Here is a 22,967-nt window from a genome sequence, read left to right on the forward strand (position 1 = left end):
CGTGTTGTAAACCCAGGTCAAGGACTAGCCAGACCACGGTTGAAAACCCAGGTCTAGGACAAGCCAGACTACGTGTTTTAATCCCAGCTCCAGGACAAGCCAGACCACGTGTTGTAAACCCAGGTCTAGGACTAGCCAGACCACGTGTTGTAAACCTAGGTCTAGGACAAGCCAGACAATGTGTTGTAAACCCAGGTTAGGGACTAGCTAGACCACGTGATGTAAACCCATGTCTAGAACAAGCCAGATCACGTGTTGTAAGCTATGGTTTAGGACAAGCAAGAACACGAGTTGTAAACTCAGGTCTAGAACCCATCAGACCACGTGTTGTAAACCATTTTCAAGGATGAGCCAGACATTGTGTTGTAAACCTAGGTCTAGGACAAGCCATTTCAAGTGTTGAAAACCCAGTTTTATGACTAGCTAGACCACGTGCGTTAAACCCAGGTCAGGAACAAGCCAGACCACGTGTTGTAAACTCAGGTCTAGGACCCACCAGACCACGTGCTGTAAACCTAGGTCTAGGACAAGCCAGACCACGTGTTGTAAACCCAGGTCTAAGACTTGCCAGACCACGTGTTGTAAACCTAGGTCTAGGACAAGCCAGACCATGTGTTGTAAACCCAGGTTAAGGACAACCCACACCATGTGTTGTAAACCCCGGTCTAGGACTAGCCAGATCACGTGTTGTAAACCCAGGTCTAGGACCAGCCAGATCACGTGTTGAAAAACCATGGTCTAGGACTAGCAAGAACACGAGTTGTAAACCAAGGTTTACACGTGTTGTAAACCTAGGTCTAGGACAAGCCAGACCACGTGTTGTAAACCCAGGTTAAGGACTAGCTAGACCACCTGTTGTAAACCCAGGTCTAGAACAAGCCAGATCACGTGTTGTGAGCTATGGTCTACGACAAGCAAGAACACGAGTTGTAAACTCAGGTCTAGGACCCACCAGACCACGTGCTGTAAACCATTTTCAAGGATGAGCCAGACATCGTGTAGTAAACCTAGGTCTAAGACTAGCCAGACCACGTGTTGTAAACCTAAATCTAGGACAAGCCAGACCATGTGTTGTAAACCCAGGTTAAGGACTAGCCAGACCACGTGCTGTAAACTCAGGTCTAGAACAAGCCAGACCACTTTTTGTAAACCCAGTTTTTTGACTAGCCAGACCAATTGTTGTAAACCCAGGTCAAGTACAAGCCAGACCACTAATTGTAAACCCAGGTCTTGGGCAAGCCAGACCACGTGTTGTAAACCCATGTCTAGGACTTGCTAGACAACATGTTGTAAACCAAAGTCTACGACAAGCCAGACCACGTATTGTAAACCCAGATCTGGGACAACATAGACAACGTGTTGTAAACCAAGGTCTAGGACGAGCCAAACCACGTGTTGTAAACCCAGGTCTAAGTCACCCCAGACCACGTTTTGTAAACCATTGTCTAGGACCTGCTAGACCACGTGTTTTAAACCCAGGTCTAGGACCCCCCAGACCACGTGCTGTAAACCCAGGGCTCGGACATGCCAGACTACGTGTTGTAAACACAGTTCTGGGACAAGCCAGACCGCATGTTGTAAACCCAGGTTAAATAGTAGCCAGACCACGTGATGTAAATCCAGGTCTAGAACAATCCAGACCACGTGTTGCACACCCAGTTCTAGGACGAGCCAGATCACGTGTTGTATACCCAGGTCCAGGACCAGCTAGACCACTTGTTGTAAACCCTGTTCAAGGACAACCCAGACCACGTGTTGTAAAGCATTGTCTAGGACTTGCTATACCACGTGTTGTAACCCCAATTCTAGTGCCCACCTGACCACGTGTTGTAAACCCAGGTCTAGGACAAGCCAGACCACGTGTTGTAAACACAGCTTTAGGACAAGCCAGACCGCTTGTTGTAAACCCAGGTTAAGGACTAGCCAGACCACGTGATGTAAACCCAGGTCTAGAACAAGCCAAACCACGTGTTGTAAATCCAGGTCTAGAACAAGCCAGACAACGTGTTGTAAACACAGGTCTAGGACCAGCCAATTCACGTGTTGCAAACCATGGTCTAGGATAAGCAAGAACACGAGTTGTAAACCTTGGTCTATGACAAGCAAGACCACATGTTGTAAACCCAGGTCTCGGACAAGGCAGACAACGACTTGTAAACCAAGGTCTACGATAAGCCAGGCCACTTGTTGTAAACCAAGGTCTAGGTTTAGCCAGAATACGTGTTGTAAACTATGGTCTAGGACAAGCCAGACCACATGTTGCAAACCCAGGTCTAGGACTAGAAAGACGACGTGTTGTAAACCATAATCTAGGACAAGCAAGAACACGAGTTGTAAACCCAAGTTAAGGACAAGCCAGACAAGTGTTGTAAACTTAGATTTAATACAAGCCAGACCAGGTGTTGAAAACCCAGGTCTAGGACTAGCCAGACAACATGTTGTGAACCCAGATTTACGACAAGCCAGACCACGTGTTGTAAACCCAGGTCTAGGACAAACCAGACCACGTGTTGTAAACTCAGTTTTAGGACTAGCCAGACCACATGTTGTAAACCCAGGTCTAGGACAAGCCAGACTACGTTTTGTAAACCCAGGTTTAGAACTAGCCAGATCACGTGTTGTAAACCCAGTTCTAGGACAAGCCAGATCATGTGTTGTAAACCCAGTTTTACGACTAACCAAACCGAATGTTGTAAACCATGGTCTAGGACCAGCCTGATCACGTGTTGAAAACAATGGTCTAGGACAAGCAAGAAGACATGTTGTAAACCCAGATTTAGGACAAGCTATACCACGTGTTGTAAATCCATGTCTAGGGCAAGCCAAACCACGTGTTGTAAACCCAGGTCTAGGACGAGCGAGACCACGTGTTGTAAACCATGGTCGAGGACAAGCAAGAACACGAGTTGTAAACCCAGGTCTAGGACAAGTCAGACCACGTGATGTAAACCATGGTCTAGAACAAGCCAGACCACGTGTTGTAAACCCTGGTCTATGACAAGCCAGACCACGTGAAGGGTAACCCAGCTGTAAGACAAGCCAGACCACGTGTAATAAACTAAGGTCTTGGACCAGCACGACCACGGTGTTGTAAACCAAGGTCTAGGACAAGCCAGACCACGTGTTGTAAACACAGGTCCAGGACCAGTCAGACCACGTATTTTAAACCCAGGTCTAGGAGAAGCCAAACCACGTGTTGTAAACCAAGTTCTAGGAGAAGCCAGACCACGTGTTGTAAACCCCAGGTCTAGGACAAACCAGACCTCGTATTGTACACCCACCTCTAAGACAAACCAAACCACGTGTTGTAAACCAAGGACTAGGACCAGGCAGACCACGTGTTGTAAACCATAGTCTAGGACAAGCCAGACCATGTGATGTAAATCCAGGTCTAGGACAAGCCAGACCACTTTTTGTAAACCCAGCTTTTTGACTAGCCAGACCACATGTTGTATACCCAGGTCAAGAACAAGCCAGACCACGTGTTGTAAACCCATGTCTAGGACCACCCAGATCACGTGGTGTAAACCATGGTCTATGACAAGCAAGAACACGAGTTGAATACCCAGGTCCAGGACAAGCAAGAGAACGTGGTGTAAACCATGATTTAGGGCCAGCCAGACCACGTGTTGTAAACCCAGGTCTCGGACAAGCCAGACCACGTGTTGTAAACCTTGGTATAGGACTAGGCAGACCACGTGTTGTAAACCTAGGTCTAGGACCAGCCAGACCAGGTGTTGAAAACCCAGGTTAAGGACTAGCCAGACCACGTGTTGTAAACCCAGGTCCAGGACGAGCCAGACCACGTGTTGGAAACAATAGTCTAGGACCTGCAAGACCACGTGTTGTAAACCTAGGTCTAGGACCCACCAGACCACGTGCTGTAAACCCAGGTCTAGGACCCGCCAGACCACGTGCTGTAAACCATTGTCTAGGACGAGCATTACTACGTGTTGTAAACCCAGGTCAAGGACAAGCCAGACTACGTGTTGTCAACACAGGACTAGGACAAGCCAGATCACGTGATGTAAACCCAAATCAAAGCCAAGCCAAACCACATGTTGTAAACCAAAGTCTACGACAAGCCAGACCACATGTTGTAAACCCTGGTCTCGGACCAGCTAGATCACGTGTTGTAAACCATAGTCTAGGATAATCAAGAACACGAGTTGTAAATCGAGGTTTAGGACAAGATAGACCACGTGTTGTAAACCCAGATTTAGGAAAAGCCAGACCACGTATTTTAAATCCAGGTCGGGGACAAGCCAGACCACGTGTTGTAAACCCAGGTCTAGGACTAGGAAGACCACATGTTGTAAATCCTGGTCTAGGACAAGCCAGACCAGGTGTTGAAAACCCAGGTTAAGGACTAGCCAAACCACGTGATGTAAACCCAGGTCTAGAACAAGCCAGACCACGTGTCGTGGTCTGGCTTGTCTAGGACTAGCTAGGACTAGCTAGACAACATGTTGTAAACCAAGGTCTACGACAAGCCAGACCACGTGTTCTAAAACCCAGGTCTACTACTAGGCAGGCCACGTGTTGTAAACCCAGGTCTAGGACAAACCAACCCACGTGTTGTAAACCCAGGTCTAGGACTAGGCAGACCACGAGTTGTAAACCCAGTCTGGGACAAGCCTGACCACGTGTTGTAAACCCAGGTCTAGGACAAACCAACCCACGTGTTGTAAACCCAGATCTAGGACTAGGCAGACCACGAGTTGTAAACCCAGTCTGGGACAAGCCTGACCACGTGTTTGAATCCCAGCTCTAGAACAAGCCAGACCACGTGTTGTAAACCCAGGTCCAGAACAAGCAAGAACACGAGTTGTAAACTCAGGTCTAGGACCCACCAAACCACGTGCTGTAAACCATTTTCAATGATGAGCCAGACATCGTGTTGTAAACCCAAGTATAGGACTAGCCAGACCACGTGTTGAAAACCCAAGTCTAGGACAAGCCAGACCACGTGTTGTAAACCCAGGTCTAGGACTAGCCAGACCACGTGTTGTAAACCCAGGTCTAGAACTAGCCAGAAATCGTGTTGTAAACCCAGGTTAAGGACTAGCCATACCACGTGCTGTAAACCCAGGTCTAGAACAAGCCAGATCACTTTTTGTAATCCTAGGTGGTCTGCCTACTCCAAGACCTGGTTTTTAGAACACGTGGTCTGGCTTGTCGTAGACCTGGGTTTACACCACGTTCTCTGGCTTGTCCTGGACCTGGGTTTTCAACTCGTGTTCTTGCTTGTCCTAGATCATAGTTTACAACACGCGGTTTGGCTTGTCTTACACCTGGGTTTACAACATGTGGTCTGGCTGTTCTTTGAACTTGGTTTGAAATACGTGGTCTGGATCGTCCTAGACATGGGTTTACAACCCGTGGTCTGGCTAGTACTAGACCTGAGTTTACAACACGTTGTCTGGTTTCTTCTAAATCTGGGTTTACAACACGTGGTCTATATTGTTCTGGACCTTGGTTTTCTGGCTAATCCTAGACCTTGGTTTACAACAAGAGACCTGGCTTGTCGTAGACCTTGGTTTACAACTCGTTGTCTGGCTTGTCCTAGACCATGGTTTACACCACGTGATCTAGCTGGTCCGAGACCAGGGTTTACAACATATGGTCTGGCTTGTCGTAGACCTTGGTTTACAACATGTGGTTTGGCTTGGCCTTGACCTGGGTTTATATCACGTGGTCTGGCTTGTCCTAGTCCTATTTTTACACCACTGTGGTCTGGCTTGTCCTAGACCTTGGTTTACAACACGTGATCTAGCTGGACCGAGACCTGGGTTTAAAACATGTGGTCTGGCTTGTCGTAGACCTTGGTTTACAACATATGGTTTGGGTTGGCTTTGACCTTGTCTTACAACACGTGATCTGGCTTGTCCTAAACCTGGGATTTACAACTCGTGTTCTTACTCGTCCCAGACCATGGTTTACAACATATCGTCTGGCTAGTCCGTAACCTGGGTTTACAACACGTCTTTGGCCAGGCAGACCACGATTAGTAAACCCAGGTCTGAGACAAGCCTTCACCACGTGTTGCAAACCCAGGTCTAGTACCAGCCAGACCACGTGTTGTAAACCCAGATCTAGGACGAGCCAGACCACGTGTTGCAAACCATGGTCTAGGATCTGCTAGACCACGTGTTGTAAACCCAGGTCTAGGACCCACCAGACCACGTGTTGTAAACCCAGGTCTTGGACCCGCCAGACCACGTGCTGTAAACCATAGTCTAGAACGAGCCAAACCACGTGTTGTAAACCCAGCTCTTGAACAAGCAAGATCACGTGTTGTAAACCCAGGTCAAGGAAAAGCCAGACCACATGTAAACCCAGGTCTAGAAATAGCCACCCCACATGTAAACCCATGTCTAGGACTAGCCAGATCACGTGTTGTAAACTATGGTCTATGACAAGCAGGAACACGAGTTGTAAACTCAGGTCTATGACCCACCAGACCACGTGCTGTAAACCACTTTCAAGGATGAGCCAGACATCATGTTATAAACCCAGGTCTAGGATAAACCAGACCACGTGTTTTAATCCCAGCTCTAGGAAAAGCCAGACCACGGGTTGTAAACTTAGGTCTAGTTCTAGCCAGAACACGTTGTAAACCTAGGTTTAGGACCCACCAGACCACGTGCTGTAAACCATTTTCTAGGACGACCCAGACATCGTGTTGTAAACCCAGGTTAAGGACAAGCCAGACCACGTGTTGTAAACCCAGATTTAGGAGAAGCCAGACCACGTGTTGTAAACCCAGGTCTAGGACAAGCCAAACCACGTGTTGTAAACCCAGCTCTAGGACAAGCCAAACCACGTTTTGTAAACCCAGGTCTATGACAACCCAGACCACGTGTTGTAAACCCAAATCTAGGACAAGCCAAACCACGTTTTGTAAGCCCAGGTCTAGGACAAGCCAGACCACGTGTCTTAAACCCAGGTCTAGGACTAGCCAGACAACATGTTGTAAACCAAGGTCTACGACAAGCCCGACCACATGTTGTAAACCCAGGTCTAGGACTAGCCAGATCACGTGTTGTAAACTATGGGCTAGGACAAGCAAGGACACGAGTTGTAAACCCAGGTCTAGGACAAGCCAGACCACGTGTTGTAAACCCAGGGCTACGACAAGCCAGACAACATATTATAAACCCTGGTCTCGGACTACCTAGACAACGTGTTGTAAACCAAGGTCTAGGACAAGCAAGAACACGAGTTGTAAATAGCGGTTTAGGACAAGCCAGACACGTGATGTAAACCCAGCTCAAGGACAAGCCAGACTACATTTTGCAAACCCAAGTCTAGTAAAAGCTAGCCCACGTGTTATAAACCAAGGTCTATGAAAAGCTAGACCACGTGTTGTAAACCAAGGTCTAGAACAAGATAGACCACGTGTTGTAAACCAAGGTCTTGAACAAGATAGACCACGTGTTGTAAACCCAGATTTAGAAGAAGCCAGACCACGTGTTTTAAACTCAGATCTAGTACTAGCCAGACCACGTGTTGTAAACCCAGGTCTAGGACGATCCAGACCACGTATTTCAAACCAAGTTCAAAGAACAGCCAGACCACATGTTGTAAACCCAGGTGTAAGACAAGCCAAACCGCGTGTTGTAATCTATGATCTAGGACAAGCAAGAACACGAGTTGAAAACCCAGGTCCAGGACAAGCCAGAAAACGTGGTGTAAACCCAGGTCCATGACAAGCCAGAAAACGTGGTGTAAACCCAGGTCTAGGACTAGGCAGACCACGTGTTGTAAACCCAGGTCTGGGATAAGCCTGACCACGTGTTGTAAATCCAGGTCTAGGACCAGCCAGACCACGTGTTGTAAACCCAGGTCTAGAACGAGCCAGACCACGTGTTGCAATCCATGATCTAGGACCTGCTAGACCACGTGTTATAAACCCAGGTCTAGGACCCATTAGACCACGTGCTGTAAACCCAGGTCTAGGACCCGCCAGAACACGTGCTGTAAACCATTGCCTAGGACGAGCCAGACCATGTGTTGTAAACCCAGGTATTGAACAAGACACACCACGTGTTGTAAACCCAGTTTTAAAACAAGCAAGACCACGTGGTGTAAACCCAGGTCAAGTACAAGCCAGACCACGTGTTGTAAACCCAGGTCTAGGACAAGCCACACCACGTGTTGTAAACCTAACTCTAGGACAAGCCAGACCACTTGTTCTAAAACCCAGGTCTAGGACTAGGCAGACCACGTGTTGTAAACCCAGGTCTAGGCCTAGCCAGACCATGTGTTGTAAACCCAGTTCTAGAACAAGCCAGACCACGTGTTGTAAACCCAGGTCTAGGACAAGCCAGACCACTTTTTGTAAACCCAGGTCTGGGACAAGCCAGACCACGTGTTGTAAACCAAGTTCTACGACAAGCCAGACCACATGTTGTAAACACAGGTCTAAGACTAGCCAGATCACGTGTTGTAAACTAATGTCTAGGACAAGCAAGGACCCGAGTTGTAAACCCAGATCTAGGACAAGCCAGACCACGTGTATTAAACCAAGGTCTAGGACTAGCCAGACCACGGGTTGTAAACCAAGGTTAAGCACTAGCCAGACCACGTGTTGTAAACCTAGGTCTAAAACCAGCCAGACCATGTGTTGTAAACCCAGGTCAAGGACTAGCCAGACCACGTGTTGTAAACCCAGGTCTATGACTAGCTAGACCACGTGTTGTAAACCCAGGTCTAGAACAAGCCAGATCACGTGTTGTAAGCTATGGTCTAGGACAAGCAAGAACACGAGTGGTAAACTCAGGTCTAGGACCCACCAGACCACGTGCTGTAAACCCAAGTCTAGGACCCGTCAGACAACGTGCTGTAACCCATTGTCTACGACGAGACAGACCACGTGTTGTAAACCTATGTATTGAACAAGGCAGACCACGTGTTGTAAACCCAGCTCGAGAACAAGCGAGACCACGTGTTGTAAACCCAGGTCAAGGACAAGCCATTCTACGTGTTGTAAATCCAGGTCTATGTCAAGCCAGATCACGTGTTGTAAACCCAGCTTTACGACAAGCTAGAGTACGTTTTGTGAACCCAAATCTAGGACTAGCCAGACCATGTGTTGTAAACCCAGGTCTAGAACAAGCCAGACCACGTGTCGTAAACCCAGGACTAGGACAAGCCAGATAACGTGTTGTTATCCCAGCTCTAGGCAAGCCAGACCACGTGTTGTAAACCCATGTCTGGGACAAACCAGACCACGTGTTGCAAACCCAGGTCAAGGACATCCCAGTCCACGTGTTGTAAACCATGGTCTAGGACATCCTAGACCACGTGTGGTAAACCCATGTCTAGGACCCACCAGACCACGTGTAGTAAAGCAAGGTCTAGGACCCGCAAGACAACGTGCTTTAAACCATTGTCTACGATAAGCCAGACCACGAGATGTAAACCCAGGTCAAGGACAAGTCTGATCACGTGTTGTAAACCCAGCTCCAGGACAAGCCAGACCACGCGTTGCAAACCCAGGTCTAGGACTAGGCAGACCACGTGTTGTAAACCTAGGTCTAGGACAACCCTGACCACGTGTTGTAAACCCAGGTCTACAGCAAGCCAGACCACGTGTTGTAAACCCAGGTCTAGGACTATTCAGACCACGTGTTCTAAACCCAGGTCTAGGACTAGGCAGAACACGTGTTGTAAACTCAGGTCTAGGACTAGGAAGAACACGTGTTGTAAACCCAGGTCTTGAACAAGCCAGACAACGACTTGTAAACCAAGGTCTACGACAAGCCAGGCCTCTTGTTGTAAACCAAGGTCTAGGATTAGCGACGTGATGTAAACCCAGGTCTAGAACAAGCCAGACCTCGTTTCGTAAACCCAGGTCTACAGCAAGCCAGACCACGTGTTGTAAACCCAGGTTTAGGACTAGCCAGACTACGTGTTGTAAACCCAGGTCTACGACAAGCCAGACCACATGTTGTAAACCCTGGTCTCGGACGAGCTAGATCACGTGTATTAAACCATGGTCTAGGACAAGCAAGAACATGAGTTGTAAATCGCGGTTTAGGACAAGCCAGACACGTGTTGTAAACCCAGCTCAAGGACAAGTCAGACTACGTTTTGCAAAGCCAGGTTTAGGGCTAGCCAGACTGGGTGTTGTAAACCCAGGTCTAGGAAAAGCGAGACCACGTGTTGTAAACCTAGGTCCAGGACAAGCCAGACCATGTGTTGTAAACCCAGGTCTAGAACAAGCCAGACCACGTGTTGTAAACCGAGGTCTAGGACAAACCAAACCAAGTGTTGTAAACCCAGGTCTATGACTAGGCAGACCACGAGTTGTAAACCCAGGTCTGGGACAAGCCTGACCACGTGTTGCAAACCCAGGTCTACGACCAGCCAGACCACATGTTGCAAACCATGGTTTAGGACCTGCTAAACCACGTGTTGTAAACCCAGGTCTAGGACCCACCAGGCCACATGCTGTAAACCCAGGTCTAGGACCCGCCAGACAACGTGCTGTAAACCATTGTCTAGGACAAGCCAGACCACGTGTTGTAAACCCAGCTCTACGACAAGCTAGACCACGTTTTGTGAACCCAGGTCTAGGACTAGCCAGACCATGTGTTGTAAACCCAGGTCTAGAACAAGCCAGACCACGTGTTGTAAACCCAGGTCTAGGACAAGCCAGATCACGTGTTTTCATCCCAGCTCCAGCCAAGCCAGACCACGTGTTGCAAACCAAGGTCTAGGACTAGGCAGACCACGTGTTGCAAACCCAGGTCAAAAAGATCCCAGTCCACGTGTTGTAAACCATGGTCTAGGACCTTCTAGACCACGTGTGGTAAACCCATGTCTAGGACCCACCAGACCACGTGCAGTAAAGCAAGGTCTAGGACCCGCAAGACCACGTGATTTAAACTATTTTCTACGACAAGCCAGACCACGAGTTGTAAACCCAGGTCAAGGACAAGCCTGACCACATGTTGTAAACCCAGCTCCAGGACAAGCCAGACCACGTGTTGTAAACCCAGGTCTAGGACTAGGCAGACCACGTGTTGTAAACTCAGGTCTAGGACAAGCCAGACCACGTGTTGTAAACCCAGCTCTAGGACAAGCCTGACCACGTGTTGTAAACCCAGGTATACAGTAGGCCAGACCTCGTATTGTAAACCCACGTCTAGGACTAGCCAGAACACGTGTTGTAAACCCAGGTTAAGGACTAGCCAGACTACGTGTTGTAAACCCAGGTCTAGAACAAGCCAGACCACGAGTTGTAAACCCAGGTCTAGAACAAGCCAGACCAGGTGTTGTAAACCCAGGTCTAGGACTTGCCAGAAACGTGTTGTAAACCCAGGTCTAGGACTAGCCAGACCACATGTTGTAAACCCAGATCTAAGACAAGCCAGACCATGTGTGGTAAACCCAGCTCTAGGACAAGCCAGACCACGTGTTGTAAACCCAGGTCTGGGACAAGCCAGACCACGTGTTGCAAACCTAGGTCTAAGACAACCAAGACCACGATTTGTAAACCCAGGTCTAGGACCCACCAGACCACGTGCTGTAAACCATTGTCTAGGACGAGCCAGACCACGGGTTCTAAATTCAGGTCTAGGACAAGCCAGACTACGTGTTGTAAACCCAGGTTAAGGGCTAGCCAGACCACGTGTTGTAAACTCAGGTTTAGGACAAACCGGACCACGGTGTAGTAAACCCAGGTGTAGGACTAGACAGAACACGTTCTGTAAACCCAGGTCTGGGACAAGCCAGACCACGTGTTGTAAAGTCAGGTCTAGGACAAACCGGACCACGATGTTGTAAATCCAGGTCTAGGACCCGCCAGACCACGTGCTGTAAACCTTTTTCTTCGACGAGATAGACCACTGGTTGTAAACACAGGTTAAAGAGTAGCCAGACCACGTGTTGTAAACCCAGGTTGAAAACCAACCAGACCACGTGTTGTAAACCCAGGTCAAGGACTATCCAGACCACATGTTGTAAACCCAGATCTAGGACAAGCCAGACCACGTGTTTTAATCCCAGCTCTAGGACAAGCCAGACCACGTGTTGTAAACCCAGGTTAAAGATTAGCTAGACCACGTGTTGTAAACCCAGGTCTAGAACAAGTCAGATCACGTGTTTTAAGCTATGATCTAGGACAAGCAAGAACACGAGTTGTAAACTCAGGTCTAGGACCCACCAGACCACGTGTTGCAAACTATTTTCAAGGACGAGCCAGGCATCGTGTTGTAAACCCAGGTTAAGGACTAACCAGACAACGTGTTGTAAACCCAGGTCTAGGACAAGCCAGATCACATGTTATAAACCCAGGTCTAGGACCAACCAGACCACGTGTTGTAAACCCAGATGTAGGACAAGCCAGATCACGTGTTGTAAAGCCAGGTTTGCAACAAGCCAGAAAACGGTGGTGTAAACCCAGGACTATGACAAGCTAGACCACGTGATGTGAACCCAGGACTAGTCCAAGCTAGACCACGTGATGTAAACCCATGTCAAGGACAAGCTAGATCACGTGTTGTAAAACGTGGTCTACGACAAGCCAGACTACGGTGTTGTAAACCCAGGTCTAGGACAATCCAGACCACGTGTTGTAAACCCCAGATCTAGGACAAGCAAGACCACGTGTTGTAAACCCCAGGTCTAGGACAAGCCAGACCACGTGTTGTAAACCACGTTGGGATCAGTGTGACGATCTCTTAGGTAAGGAGTCACCTGTAACACTCAGGGTGAGAGTGTGTGTAAACCCACTCAGAGTGAGTGTAAACCCACTCAAGGTGAGAGTGTGTGTAAACACTCAGGGTGAGAGAATGTGTAAACCCACTCAGGGTGAGTGTGTGTGTAAAGACACTCAGGATGAGTGTGTAAACCCTTTCAGGGTGAGTGTGTGTAAACCCACTCAGAGTGAGAGTGTGTGTAAACCCACTCTGGATGAGTGTGTAAACCCTTTCAGGGTGAGAGTGTGTGTAAGTCCACTTATGGTGAGTGTGTGTAAACCCACTTATGGTGAGAGTGTGTAAACCCACTTATGGTGCGAGTGTGTGTAAACCCACTTATGGTGAGTGTGTAAACTCACTCAGGGTGAGAGTGTGTGTAAACCCACTCAGGGTGAGTGTGTGTAAACCCACTCAGGTGAGAGTGAGTGTAAACTCCTTCTCCTGTCATTCAAAATATATAAAAAAAAATTCAAAAACTGTTGGCATTCTTTCTAAGATCAGATATTATGTACTTCGCCCTGCCCTGGTGATGCTCTATTACTCTCTTATCTTTCCTTATCTCAACTATGGTATTTGTGCTTGGGGTTCTACTACCCAAAATCATTTACGTCCTCTAATTACTCAACACAAAGCTGCTATTAGGACAATATCCAACTCTGGCCCCAGACATCACTCGGTACCCCTACTCAAATCTCTGAGTATGTTGGATATTAAGTCACTGCACATCCTCTCATGTGTAATTTATATATATAAAACGCTGAACTTTTTTTTTATTATTATTATTTTCTACCACAGACGTGGCCACACATTTACAATACTAACCAGCATATATACATTTTCTTCTGTCCTCCATGGACAGGGTTAGAGACGTGTTAAACATATAGTTCAAGGGTTTATTGAACAATCAACCACAGAAGGTATTGCACTAGTTTCTCTTTCAGCTATCTCACTCCGTCAGAGTAAAAGAGACAAACGCTGAACTGTAATGTCAATCCTGACCTTATTTTCTTATTTTTTTTCTCAACACAATTTATACTTTGATCTCAATAAGTATTAAGTTTTAGTCTTAGTGTTTTTCCTGCCCGAAACGCATTGCGTAATAGTGGCTTTAGGCATTGTATGTACTAGCTCTATCTATAAATCCATCAACGTTTTGTATCTATGTATGTACTTTAACTGAATAAATATTTGTACAGTATTTGTATTTTGTATTTTGTACTTGTACCCATACACAGCTGGGACTTGCTTAACTGTCTCAAGTGAACAGCTCCTCAAACAAGATTGACATCTGTCAACCCTTAAAATCTTACGTTGTCTTGCAGATACAAAATGGGGGAAATATTTTAAGAACAGTATTAATATTTCACAAATAGTGTTTTTCTAACTCAAACAATGTGGGATTTATTATGGTACACATATTTCTAATGTCTCTCAGGTGTTCACATTCTCTCAGGTAGTGGTCAAGGTGGTGTCCGTCACTCTCATCACAGATTCTGCAACTCCGCTGCTCATCTGTTGTTTCCATTCCGAATCTCCATGGATATTTGTATCCAAGATGGATTCTCGCCATTACTGATTCTCTCCCACGGCCACTTCCTCTTCGTCCATAACGATTGGGATTGCCAGCCGCAACCATATTGTACCAACGTACATATTCACTGATTTCTGCTTCTATCCTCCTTTCCTCAATTACCTTGTCACGGTGATGTTGTCTGATAATACCTCAAATTTGTTGAAGAGTCTTGGGTATGAAGTATTCAATATGGTCTCCTTCAGCACCTTCAGCAGCCAGCATACCTGCCCGTTTATTTTCACATATTCCAACAGGGGAGGCGATCCATAGAAACTTGACAACTCTTCCCTGGTTGATTAGTACCCTCACAGCTCTCTTAATTTCAGCGACTATCACAAGATTTTCTGCCCGATTTTTACTTAGGGTTTGTGACACTGCTTTTAAATCAGTGCAAATCACTGCGCCATTAGTGTTTTGATCAAGGAATCTTAACGCCATAACAATGGCAGTTAGCTCTGCTTGCGTTGAAGAGGCATAGTTCCCAATATGTGCTTTCACTTCATTTCTGCGTTGAAAGGTATTGTTACGAACCAATTCCATCATCAGAGCATGGAGTAGTGACGTCAATGCCATCTGTGAGTCCGCTCCCGAAACCCCCACAAATTGGACGATGCCATCTAGTGGTGACAGGATCATACCAGCAAGAGGCGCTAGATTCCTGTCCTAGTTAGCTAGAGAGGTAGCTGGTGCTGACCTCTGGTGAGGTGCCGCCTAGAAAATCAGCGCCATCTAGTATAGGAGGAGTTGGGTGTCTATGTCTAAGTCAGTAAGTGTTGTTTACTAGTGTCTCCATGTACTGACCAGTGTACTGATGACATGTCTGTATCCACAGAGTCGACGTAGGGCTGCTGTGGTACGAGAACAGTCAGTCTACCCAAGGCAGCCAATGTCTCTCTACTCCATTTTGCTTTACGGAAGCAGTGAGCCGCCACCGGAGAAGAACTGTGAGGTGTTCTACTGTCTGCCTGTGAAATGGCAGTAACGGAATTCGGCGTACCCGGGACTGGCTAACGGAAGAGTCGACTGACAGTTAAGGTGCGACTGAGGAGTACAACCAGCGAGTTGCAAGAAGCTCCTGCCTAGGGGTCGCTACCCTAGTATTTGTAAGTGAAGTGGCCCAGCAGCGCGAGGCTGATAGTATCTGCCAGCACCAGGCTGGACTGTGATTGTGGGCGTTCACGAGAGTGCACCTAGTGAGACTGTGTTTTGGCTGGCCCGTGGCCAGGGTAGATTCGTTGGTGTTTCCCAGTACTGGTTGAGAACGGTACTATGTGTTGAGGAAACACGGTAGCTGACAAGACTGCATCGAATAGTGCTTAGTGTCCAATGAGAGAGACACTTGTGTACATATTAAGTGTAGTAATATTTCTTTTAGGAATATATATGCGGTGATGGGAAAGTGATAATGAATTTATAAATAATTGATGAAGTGTCGTATTTAATGCAACCCTCCCTCCCCCCTTCTTTGTGTTTTACTTGCATTACCGAGCTCACTCCTTGAAAGCCACTACTAACTTGGGGCCGGATACCAGAACTTTAGTACCACCAGAAAAGAACCCGGTTGCGACCCATTGTGGCTGTAACAGGTATTATTCCTATTTACAGTGTATGCTGCACCAGTCCTGCCATTGACAGGATTAGATGACCCATCTGTGTAGATTTGATCCAGTACATCTCCGGATTCTTTATAAATTTCCCCGAGATACTTGTGCCTCATTTCTTGTGGTATCATGTTGGATTTTTTCGTTGCCATTTCATTTATGACAATCCTGCATGAGTTATCCTCCCAGGGAGGTAACCTCTCTACAGGGAGGAGCTCACGGGCTTGCTCAAGCATGTGAAGTTCTACTAGGTAGTAGACTGATCTGTGATGTCATTTTTTGCTTCTCCTGTTTCCTTCTGGAAGTAGCACAGAACTTAGATTTTTCTTGGCAACATCATTGTAATAGGAATCTCTGGCTATCTTAATTGCAAGCTTAGCATTCAGTTCCTTAATTCTGCTTTTAAACACAGGGGAGGGACAGCTCCCCTCATAGATTAGACGATTTGACAGTTCTTGGAACGCCAAGAATGAGTGTCATGGCTTCATTTTGAATGCTTTCAAGCCTATTCATATCGCTTTGGGATAAGGTTCATAAAACTGGTGCTGCATAGTCTATGATGGAGTGCACATAGGCCGTGTACATCATTTTAAGGACAACAATAGAGGCTCCATGTCCATTTGCATATTTATATGAGTTGGTTGAGCTCCTCTTTCTTCCCCTTGTGAGAGCCGACAGTGACACCAAGGTACCTGTAGTTGTCAACCATTCAATTGTTACACCAATAATTTGTAATTCATCATTTGCGCTCCGCTTGTTATGAGTCTTGTTTGTGGAGAGAGTGAAACCGAGCTCAATACATTTCCTTCCATGGGGTTCAATGGACTGTTTAATTTTTCCCAGGGGGTGGGCTTGTATTAGGACATCATCTGCATATCCCACTTATTGCATCCCTTCCGGAAAATCAATATTTGCAATGGAGTTCATAAGTACATTGAATAGTGTGACTTATGACTCCGCCTTGGGGGAGTCCCCCAAGGCAATTCATTGTTCTTGAGACTGCTCCATTGAAGCAGACCTTGGCTTTTCTCCCTGTAAAGTAGTCTTCAACCCATTTCGTGTACATAAACTGTGTTCAATGTGTGTACTGGCATCCGTGTCCTGTACATTCAGCAAGAGAGCATAGTCTAATCTTCCTCCTCTAAGGTGAGTTGGCTGGTCATCTCCCAGGACCCTGAGGTTTTCACTTGCTCTAACATAGTGACAGTTTCTAACATTGGGCTGATGACAGTTAGCACCAAAGTGTGGGTGCCTGGCATTAAGGTCACCGACCAGCAGGGTAGGTTCTTCATTAGTAAATTCAGGTAGTGTGTCAAGGTCAAGTTTATTCTGTGGCACATATAGGTTGATTATATGTAGGGCATTATTGTTTAAGTGAAGGGTTACCCTCAGTGACTCATACCCATAACACAGAACACCGAGAATTATCATCGGTCATCTGGAGAGCTGGAGGTCGAACCTTATTCCAGCCTTGAGGAATACTGTACTGGGTTCCCTCACTCAAACCTTCAGTCTACCTGCCACCCAGAAACCATCAACGGCAGGAGCCCAAGGGCGTGACAAGTGTGATATTACAGTCAGTACTAATCCCGGATTATTTTAAACGTGCACATAGTTTGGTTGAGCAGTAATCACTCAACCTCGCATCATTAGGGTATTACCTCGCAACGACTCTGCTCTGTCTTGAGATCCAATGAGGTTACGAATGTGTAATCTGTCAGAAGTGACAGCTCTAACCTGTCAAGTGTCAAGTTACTAGAGAAGTGACGTGTTGTATGTGTGTGTGAATAATATTATAATGCAAACATATTTGAGAATTAGGATTGTTTACAAATATATTACAGGAAGTATTGAGAGAGATTTATTACTACTAATGTCTTGGTGACACGTAAGTGGACTAATTAGTGGTTGTCTTGGTGACACGTAAGTGGTGTAATTAGCAGTTAGTGGTGTAACTGCAAAGTTGTCACCATTGTCTTGGTGACAAGTTTACAGTATTATAGTATTTTTACGTATTAGAAATTGATTTGTTTTTTACATAATTATAAATAAATATGACATATTTTCTGTATGACATTTGATGAAAATACATTAACTACTGTATGAATAGTGAGGAAAGTGTAGTGAGAGCTGAGAGTTACTTACCTGTGTGGCGTTGTGGAGTCTGGTGGCCCCAGCGTGGTCCATCTCCTGACTACTGCTGTCAGTGTGGCGTCTGGTGGCCCCAGTGTGGTCCATCTCCTGACTACTGCTGTCAGTGTGGCGTCTGGTGGCCCCAGTGTGGTCCATCTCCTGACTACTACTGTCAGTGTGGCGTCTGGTGGCCCCAGTGTGGTCCATCTTCTGACTACTGCTGTCAGTGTGGCGTCTGGTGGCCCCAGTGTGGTCCATCTTCTGACTACTGCTGTCAGTGTGGCGTCTGGTGGCCCCAGTGTGGTCCATCTCCTGACTACTGCTGTCAGTGTGGCGTCTGGTGGCCCCAGTGTGGTCCATCTCCTGACTACTACTGTCAGTGTGGCGTCTGGTGGCCCCAGTGTGGTCCATCTCCTGACTACTGCTGTCAGTGTGGCGTCTGGTGGCCCCAGTGTGGTCCATCTTCTGACTACTGCTATCAGTGTGGCGTCTGGTGGCCCCAGTGTGGTCCATCTTCTGACTACTGCTGTCAGTGTGGCGTCTGGTGGCCCCAGTGTGGTCCATCTTCTGACTACTGCTGTCAGTGTGGCGTCTGGTGGCCCCAGTGTGGTCCATCTTCTGACTACTGCTGTCAGTGTGGCGTCTGGTGGCCCCAGTGTGGTCCATCTTCTGACTACTGCTGTCAGTGTGGCGTCTGGTGGCCCCAGTGTGGTCCATCTTCTGACTACTACTGTCAGTGTGGCGTCTGGTGGCCCCAGTGTGGTCCATCTCCTGACTACTGCTGTCAGTGTGGCGTCTGGTGGCCCCAGTGTGGTCCATCTCCTGACTACTACTGTCAGTGTGGCGTCTGGTGGCCCCAGTGTGGTCCATCTCCTGACTACTGCTGTCAGTGTGGCGTCTGGTGGCCCCAGTGTGGTCCATCTCCTGACTACTACTGTCAGTGTGGCGTCTGGTGGCCCCAGTGTGGTCCATCTCCTGACTACTACTGTCAGTGTGGCGTCTGGTGGCCCCAGTGTGGTCCATCTCCTGACTACTGCTGTCAGAGTGGCGACTGGTGGCCCCAGTGTGGTCCATCTTCTGACTACTACTGTCAGTAAGACGCCAGGACTACTGACAACTACTGTCAGTAAGACGCCAGGACTACTGACAACTACTGTCAGTAAGACGCCCGGACCACTGACTACTACTGTCAGTAAGACGCCAGGACCACTGACAACTACTGTCAGTAAGACGCCAGGACCACTGACAACTACTGTCAGTAAGACGCCAGGACTACTGACAACTACTGTCAGTAAGACGCCAGGACCACTGACTACTACTGTCAGTAAGACGCCAGGACCACTGATAACTACTGTCAGTAAGACGCCAGGACCACTGACAACTACTGTCAGTAAGACGCCAGGACCACTGACTACTACTGTCAGTAAGACGCCAGGACTACTGACAACTACTGTCAGTAAGACGCCAGGACCACTGACTACTACTGTCAGTAAGACGCCAGGACCACTGACTACTACTGTCAGTAAGACGCCAGGATCACTCCGTCCACTGTCTCTGACGATCTTCAGGGGATCAACAGTCTTCTCCTGCTGATGTTCGTGTGGGAAAAACCTGCTGGGATTGATATTAGAGGAGACTACCAGGGACTTGTAATGAACTAAATTAAAAAATTACTGTCTGTAAATTAATTCAACTAAAATCTCTAGCTAGGGCTGTAAATCCTAGCTCCTCTTTTCCTAATGACAGATTGTGGGCTGTAAGAGACAGGTGCTGTGAATGAATTAGTTGATAGAAGTTCCAGTCCACCTGTAGACAGGGATCTCACATCAGCTTGTATTTTATACAAGGATAAGATTTGATAAATTCAGTTATATGACTGAACACTGGCTCTGTTTAAATCAGGGATTTAAACATGTACATAGTCTAGCCTAGCACCATAACTATTAACAGCCAATATATTCTTATACTATAAACAACAAATTAAATTGTAAAAGTATAATAAATGACTTTAAATGTACTGTTACCAAGTACAAAATTATATTCAATTAAATGAACTTATATGATAACTTAAAAATAACTAAGCAAGCAATTGTTAACTTAATTTATATATTCAAGTATATATGCAATGTATTTATATTCAATTTATTAGAATACGGTACAGTCAGCTTGACTGAATCTCTTCCAACACCACGGACACTTTATGAGGTTTTATTTACTTATTGCAGTTGAATCCTTTTCTGACACAATGGACACTCATGAGGTCTAGTGCTTGGATAAAGATTCACAGCTACACTACAATTTTAATAAACTTACTGAAAAATGAGGTGTTGCCTCGCTTTTTAACCGACAGACAGATTTATAGAATATTAAGGTCACACAAGCATACAATTGGCCAATCATATACCAAATTAACCTTCAATATACTTCTCTGCCAGTCAGAGTGCCTGTCTGACAGTGTGCCAGACTGATTAACTTTCTCTTGTTGAGTTTAGGCACGATATTTGATATCACAGTTTTGCTGCATGATGATCTGGTAGCGTTGCTACGTGTTTGTCCCTGCAGTTGCAGAAGAATGATAGTTGATGGTGAAGGTGGAGCCAAGTCACTGTGTGCTCCACTCTACACTTATAGATATAAATGTTCTTGGGATTTTCCTTTTAAATATTGTCCAGGTACTCCCCCAGTTCTAGAAAGTATTCACTGGTGATAAAGATAACTAGATAAGGTGTCCTAAGCCAAATAATGTTAGCTAAGGATCCGTCACTGTTCACTGTTTTGTCAACAAACGGGTAGTGCCGCGGGGTGTGTCCTGGGCCCTTCTCTCAGCCATCGCCCCCCCCCCCATGCTCCCTGAGAACGGTAGCCTTCTATGAATATTGATTGATTATTTTTACAGTCTAGACTTATGATTGAGATAAGATGTGATTATAATATTAATTAGATATAGGATATAAAGATTATAAGTAGTACTTGATAGTACCACTGATTCTTATTAAGGATTCGACTTTATCCCTACCGGATATTGAATCAATGTTCCAACAGTTTTTAAATTAACAGATCCTTCTAGAAGCTTCTGGATCCTTGAGAGATCATGCACAAAGTCACGTAGGCATTAATAGGGCCCTGTAGCGTACGTGGTCATAGTGACATTGTCATCTAGGATCAAGCTGTATAATGAATCTATTATGATTCTAATATGATTTTGATATGATTTTGATATGTTTTAGAAATAATATAGAAATTAAACATTTCTTAGATGATTATTAGATATGGTGGGGAAAAACTTCCCACAGTTCGGGTCAACATAGCCAACCCGCTCCTCTCGACGTGTCATCAACACAGGTCAACAGAGCCTCACAAGTCATCAACACAGGTCAACAGAGCATCACAAATCATCAACACAGGTCAACAGAGCCTCACTAGTCATCAACACAGGTCAACAGAACATCACAAATCATCAACACAGGTCAACAGAGCATCACAAATCATCAACACAGGTCAATAGAGCCTCACTAGTCATCAACACAAGTCAACAGAGCCTCACTAGTCATCAACACAGGTCAACAGAGCCTCACTAGTCATCAACACTTGTCAATAGAGCCTCACTAGTCATCAACACAGGTCAATAGAGCCTCACTAGTCATCATCCCAGGTCAACAGAGCCTCACTAGTCATCAACACAGGTCAACAGAGCCTCACTAGTCATCAACACAGGTCAACAGAGCCTCACTAGTCATCAACACAGGTCAATAGAGCCTCACTAGTCATCAACACAGGTCAATAGAGCCTCACTAGTCATCAACACAGGTCAACAAAGCCTCACTAGTCATCAACACAGGTCAATAGAGCCTCACTAGTCATCAACATAGGTCAACAGAGCCTCACTAGTCATCAACACAGGTCAACAGAGCCTCACTAGTCATCAACACAGGTCAACAGAGCCTCACTAGTCATCAACACAGGTCAACAGAGCCTCACTAGTCATCAACACAGGTCAACAGAGCCTCACTAGTCATCAACACAGGTCAACAGAGCCTCACTAGTCATCAACACAGGTCAACAGAGCCTCACTAGTCATCAACACAGGTCAACAGAGCCTCACTAGTCATCAACACAGGTCAACAGAGCCTCACTAGTCATCAACACAGGTCAATAGAGCCTCACTAGTCATCAACACAGGTCAATAGAGCCTCACTAGTCATCAACACAGGTCAACAGAGCCTCACTAGTCATCAACACAGGTCAACAGAGCCTCACTAGTCATCAACACAGGTCAACAAAGCCTCACTAGTCATCAACACAGGTCAACAGAGCATCACAAGTCATCAACACAGGTCAATAGAGCCTCACTAGTCATCAACACAGGTCAACAAAGCCTCACTAGTAATCACTCACAAGTTAACTGAGTCAACGCCAGTACTGGTGCTGGCTAACCCTGGCCAGTTATCACTGACACAGGAAATGTTGCAACACCACAGTTGTTGTTATCAGTGTTTCATGACAACAGTTGCTGGTCGCTACAATCTGCTGCCGCCACATTATCATGAACAATGTTCTTAGTTAAACATGCAAGACAAAAGTCACTCCAGATTATGTTAATGTTGTCCTTAACTTGTTACCAACATTCCAGCAACATCCAGATGAATTTATACAAGAATAAGTATTGGTGTTGCTCCTGGCTCCGGGCCTCGCTGGTCGAGTGGTGAGAGTCCCAAGACCATTGTTGTTGTGCAGGAGCTGAGTGTTACTCCTGGCTCCGGGCCCCGCTGGTCGAGTGGTGAGAGTCCCAAGACCATTGTTGTTGTGCAGGAGCTGAGTGTTACTCCTGGCTCCGGGCCTCGCTGGTCGAGTGGTGAGAGTCCCAAGACCATTGTTGTTGTGCAGGAGCTGAGTGTTACTCCTGGCTCCGGGCCCCACTGGTCGAGTGGTGAGAGTCCCAAGACCATTGTT

At 46.6% G+C, this 22,967-nt stretch overlaps 1 protein-coding gene across 1 annotated transcript in view; it reads right to left on the reverse strand.

The window, feature by feature from the left end:
* LOC123766487 (uncharacterized) overlaps window positions 1-21,139 on the reverse strand; it is a 131,478-nt gene extending 110,339 nt beyond the window's left edge. Inside the window, exons 1-2 of the mRNA XM_069311920.1 lie at window positions 20,331-21,139; window positions 18,030-19,823 (exon numbers count right to left, since the gene is read on the reverse strand). Coding sequence (XP_069168021.1) covers window positions 18,030-19,091 — 1,062 coding nt within the window. The 5' untranslated portion in view covers window positions 19,092-19,823; window positions 20,331-21,139. The remainder of the gene's footprint in view (window positions 1-18,029; window positions 19,824-20,330) is intronic.
* Window positions 21,140-22,967: the final 1,828 nt, after the last annotated feature.

Source organism: Procambarus clarkii, chromosome 71 (assembly GCF_040958095.1).
Source record: "Procambarus clarkii isolate CNS0578487 chromosome 71, FALCON_Pclarkii_2.0, whole genome shotgun sequence".
NCBI classification, from domain to species: domain Eukaryota; kingdom Metazoa; phylum Arthropoda; class Malacostraca; order Decapoda; family Cambaridae; genus Procambarus; species Procambarus clarkii.